We start from the raw sequence: 5,151 nt of genomic DNA on the forward strand, positions 1-5,151 counted from the left end.
ATGTCTTTGTCAGAGATCGTGGGCATAAGACAATATGCCTTTACTGCCGTCACGTGTTGACTCTCAAGCGGGAATCGAACCATCATCCAAATAGATTCTCACCTCCAGGGGCTGATGCTATAGTTAGCTTAACCATCGCGTTTCCCAGCCAAGTTGAGAGAGAGAGAGAGAGAGAGAGAGAGAGAGAGAGAGAGAGAGAGAGAGAGAGAGAGAGAGAGAGAGAGAGAGAGAGAGAGAGGAAACCAAACAAGGACAGTTACTAAAACTCTTTATTATCCTCCATTAAGTACAAAAGCCGAAACTCAAATTTCATAAATATAGATAATAAATAATCTAGGTGGTGTTAGGTCACGATGACTAGAGAACTGCTTTCTTCACGAAGTGTTTCCACACTAGATGACACTAAAGATATGAGGGACTAGAGACTATAGTCACCCCCAACTATATCGGGCGAAAGAGGTCACGCCCACTTTCTTCTTTGGCCAATTACGGTCGAAGGAAACTCATTGGAGAGTGAAAGTGATTGGTCAGAGGAGAAAATGGGCGTGACTAGTTTCGTCAATGATAGCGGCAGTGACAGTAACATACAAAGCCAGATCCAAGGAGTTTCTAGGGGTTCTTGATCTTTGTTCCTTGAATCTTGACTTGTGGGGCCAAAGAAAGAGGTAGTAACCACACAAAGCAAGATCCAAGGAGCTGATAAGAGTTCCTACAAGATATTCCTTGGCTCCTACCCTGTATGAGAAAATAAAGTTACCATGTGAGGCTTTGGACGAGAACTGTGGTGATCGCTGACAGACTGGTTTTCACAGTTATACAACGGGTTCTTAGAACGCCTTAGTGGTCGATGATGTAGGCGCCCAAGTAACAGGCACAGCTGGCAGGGAGCTGGAAGGACTCGATGGCGAAGGGGAAGTACTTGTCGTAGGCGTCGTAGACCAGGAAGCGGTGGTAGGCCGACTTCTGCAGACACTTGGACTCGTAGCAGTGGGGCACGAGGGGGCAGGCCTCTCCCGAAGTCAGGCACTCTTCGATACGGGTGGTCTGCGTGAAGGTCTTGTAATGCGCCTCAACGTTGTTGACGATGATCCTCCACTTTCCGTCGGTGTTCTGCGCCCGAAGAGGTCTGACGTAGGCGGTCTCGGAGGGACACAGGTAAGTCTCCTCCTCGAGGGTCTCGGGTCTCTCGACGGAGAGCTCGGTGTTGAGCTCGGCGACATCGGCGTACAAGTCGATGACCTTGGAGAAGTGGTAGTCGATGGCGTGCTTGATGGCATAAGTCGGGTACTCGGAGTCCTCAAGACACCACGGTTTGGTGGTATTGGCCGCACAGGCGGGGACGGCTGGTTCGTGCGCAGGGGCCGGGGCAGGGTGGTAAGAGGGAGCGGGACGGTGGTAAGTGGGCTGACGGTAAGAACCGTGATGGGCTGGCCTATGTGCATGGTGATGGTGTGCAGGGCGATGGTGGGTAGTGGCGCCGTAGGTGACAGCATGGCCACCACCGTGGCTCACGCTCACGTGGGACCGTTGTTCAGCGGTGACAATGGCCAGCATGGCTGCCATCACCTGAAATTTGCGGAAGAAACATGACTGAGTTAGATATTCAGGAATACGTAAAATTTTCGTGTAAACAAAACCAATCTTAACACATATTCGTATACATCTAATGAATAGGATAAATTAGTAGTTAATTATGTCGCTCGGTTGATAGATGATTAGATTGACCAATTTCTCCAATAGTTTCTTAGCCACCCATTACGGAAATGGTTAAATTTGTCAATTCTTCAAATCTGCATGAAGTATACTGAACAAAAACGATCAACAACACGAGCTGAAACATTCTCCAGACCCATAATACCAGACATCCTATCTCCATAACGAAAATACAAAACTTAATAGGGACGGGACTAATCGGAGGAGTTAATGAACCAACCACAATTGTCAAAGCCATGGCGGTAACTGGAAGCTCTGGACTTTCTGGAGGATCAAGAGTTTCTGTCTTGTTCTTCGTCTCTTCTCACTTTTTATAAGAGGTCCCGCGTCCTCACCGCCTTCGGGTTGCGGTCGCCCTTCGAAGGGAAACATGTACCTCACCACGAGCACGTACACGCGAAAGGTAAAGATATCGGTGGTCGTTTTATCCAAGGATGATGATGACATACGACGCATTTGGTAATGGGTTTTAACCAGTGAACACGTAATGCATGAGGGGAGAAACTGTGATTGTGTATTTGGGTCCTCAATGTGAATAAATAGAAACCGCATCTCAAGAAGTCTCTCTATTTCTCTCTCTCTCTACCTACCTACCTCCATCTCCTCCTCTCTTTCTCTCTCTCTCTCTCTCTTTCTCTTTATACATATATATATATATATAATGTATATATATATATATATATATACATGTACATATATATATATATATATATATATATATATATATACATGTACATATATATATATATATATATATATATATACATATACACACTATATATATATATATATATATATATATATATATATATACATATATATATACATATACATATATATATATATATATACACATATATATATATATATATACATATATACACACACACATATATATATATATATATATATATATATATATATATATATATATATAAAGAACATATGAAGGAAGGAGACTACAAGAGACCATAAGGCCTACACTAGGCAGTTCCATGTCCATTACCACCTGTCATCCCCATCCATAAAGTTGTCTAACCTTTTCTTAAAACAACCGATAGTTTCAGCGCTCACTACTACATGGTTACTAAGTCTATTCCATTCGTTGACCACCCTATTAGTAAACCAATTCTTGCCTATTTCCCTCTGAAATCTAAATTTGTCCAGTTTAAGGCCATTATTGCGAGTCCTGGCATGTTGTCTTAATATGATGATCTTGTTTGCGTCACCCTTGTTAAAGCATTTAATCCACTTAATCACCTCTATTAGATCACCCCGCACTCTGCGTCTTTCCAGAGAGTGTATGTTGAAATGCCTAAGCCTCGCTTAGTAAGGTAAATTTCTAAGCCCATGTATCATTTTGGTCATTCTCCTCTGTACTGATTCTAGTGTAGTGTTTCCCAAAATTTTCCAACCATAGCACCTCCTGTTGTCATGTCTAAGCAGTCCAGCACCCCTATCTTGTTATTAGAAGGATATAGGAAAGTGAAGTGTTCTCCTTGATGATTTATTTTCTTGATTCCTTATAACTGAAACAAAATTAAAATATTGATTGTAGAAGAAATAAGAACACCCTAGAAAAATAACATAGCATGGAAAAACCCAAATATGCACAACTAGGTAATCAGTGATACATATATCAATATAATTTTTGTGTGTATCACTTCCTAGCACAGCCTATAATTGATTTCAGCACCCCCAGTTTGGGAAACGTTGTTCTAGTGAATTGATGTCTATTCTGTAGGACGGAGACCAAAACTACCGCATAATCAATGATGGGTCTAACTAACGCAAGATACAGTTTGATAATTACCTCTGTACTTCTATTCATAAACGTCCTAGCAATGAAACCTAATGCTCTGTTAGCTTTATTCCTGGCACTAATGCACTGTTTACTGGATTTAAGTTCAGGACCCACTAGAACTCCCTCGCACTTAGTTTTCCCTAAAAACGTGTTATTTAATCTATAACTGTTTTTGGGGTTGTGTATCCCTACGTTTAAGATGCTGCACTTTGAGATATTGAAGTCCATTTGCCATCTCACCGACCACGTGAACAATTTGTTAAGATCGTTCTGCAGAATCTCGGCGTCGCCTCCTGACCTAATTAGGCGTCCTATTTTAGTGTCGTCCACAAATTTACTAACATCACTATTAATACCCTTGTCCGAGTCGTTTATGTACATAATGAACAATAAGGGACCCAAAAGCGAGCCCTGGAGAAGTCCACTTCAAACACTCCTCCATTTGAATTTTACACCATTTATGTTGACCCGATGTTTTCTATCACTGATCCAACCTCTAATCCATTCTAACATTTTTCCTCTTATGCCATGGGCTTTGACCTTATTTAGTAGTCTCTGGTGGGGCACCTTGTTGAACGCTTTGCTAAAGTCAAGGTAAATAACATCGAAACTATCACTGTTATCTGACGCTTTATATACTTTAGTGTAAAAAGATCAAAGATTAGTCACGCATGACTTACCTTGAAGAAACCACGTTGTGAGTCACGAATCAAGTTATGTCTTTCGATGTGTTCTCTAAGTCTATTAACTATTATTGATTCAAGCATTTTAAATTATTACAAAGGCGGAGCATGCCGACAGGAGACCTTTTGGTCCATATCTAGGTCGGATGCGAAAAAAAATCATTATAATAATAAAACAATAAATAAAAACTATAATAATGTAAATAACAAATAAAATACATAAATAAATGCATAGGTATAGTTAGATAATAAACAAACAGGTAAATAGTAAATAATAATAGATTGACATATAACTAATGATAAATGAAAATCAGACAGACAAATGATAACAAAACAAAAACAAATAATATGAAATAAATGATAATCATTACAGCATCTTGCTTAGGTGTTTATCTAAATGATTCTTAAAGCTTCGAACTGATGTCAAACTGATTGGCCTGTAGTTACATATAGACGATTTGTCTCCCTTTTTGAAAACAGGAACAACGTTTGCCTGCCCCCAAGCAATAGGCACAAAACCAGTGTATAACGACTTATTAAATATTTCTGTTACCTAATCACAGATTTCAAAATTACATTCTTTAAGCACTCTCGGAAAATTTTCGTCTGGACCCGGGGATTTTGTAGTTTTAAGTCTTTCAATCTGTTTTACTACTTCTACTCGTACCTAACTAATGCATATATTAGTCTACTTTCTTCATCCCCACTGAAAATGTACTATATATATATATATATATATATATATATACATATATATATGTGTGTGTGTGTGTGTGTGTGTGTGTGTGTGTGTGTGTGTGTGTGTGTGTGTGTGTGTGTGTATACATATATATATATATATATGTATATACATATATATGTATGTATATGTATATATTGACTATATTATGACAAATAAAATTGAAGGTGAAAGAAGTTGATGAGGAGAAATGGGAGAATTTTACGCTTTAA

At 39.5% G+C, this 5,151-nt stretch overlaps 1 protein-coding gene across 1 annotated transcript; it reads right to left on the bottom strand.

Annotated features, from left to right (window-relative positions):
* Window positions 1-837: 837 nt before the first annotated feature.
* On the bottom strand, window positions 838-1,951 carry LOC143036251 (neurotrophin 1-like). The gene is made up of 2 exons (XM_076203499.1): window positions 1,934-1,951; window positions 838-1,566 (listed from the first exon to the last, which is right to left on the bottom strand). Exons 1-2 carry the CDS (start codon window positions 1,949-1,951, stop codon window positions 838-840), a joined length of 747 nt encoding a protein of 248 aa, XP_076059614.1.
* Window positions 1,952-5,151: the final 3,200 nt, after the last annotated feature.

Source organism: Oratosquilla oratoria, chromosome 20, assembly GCF_046742065.1.
Source record: "Oratosquilla oratoria isolate Oo_2021 chromosome 20, ASM4674206v1, whole genome shotgun sequence".
Lineage (NCBI taxonomy): Eukaryota > Metazoa > Arthropoda > Malacostraca > Stomatopoda > Squillidae > Oratosquilla > Oratosquilla oratoria.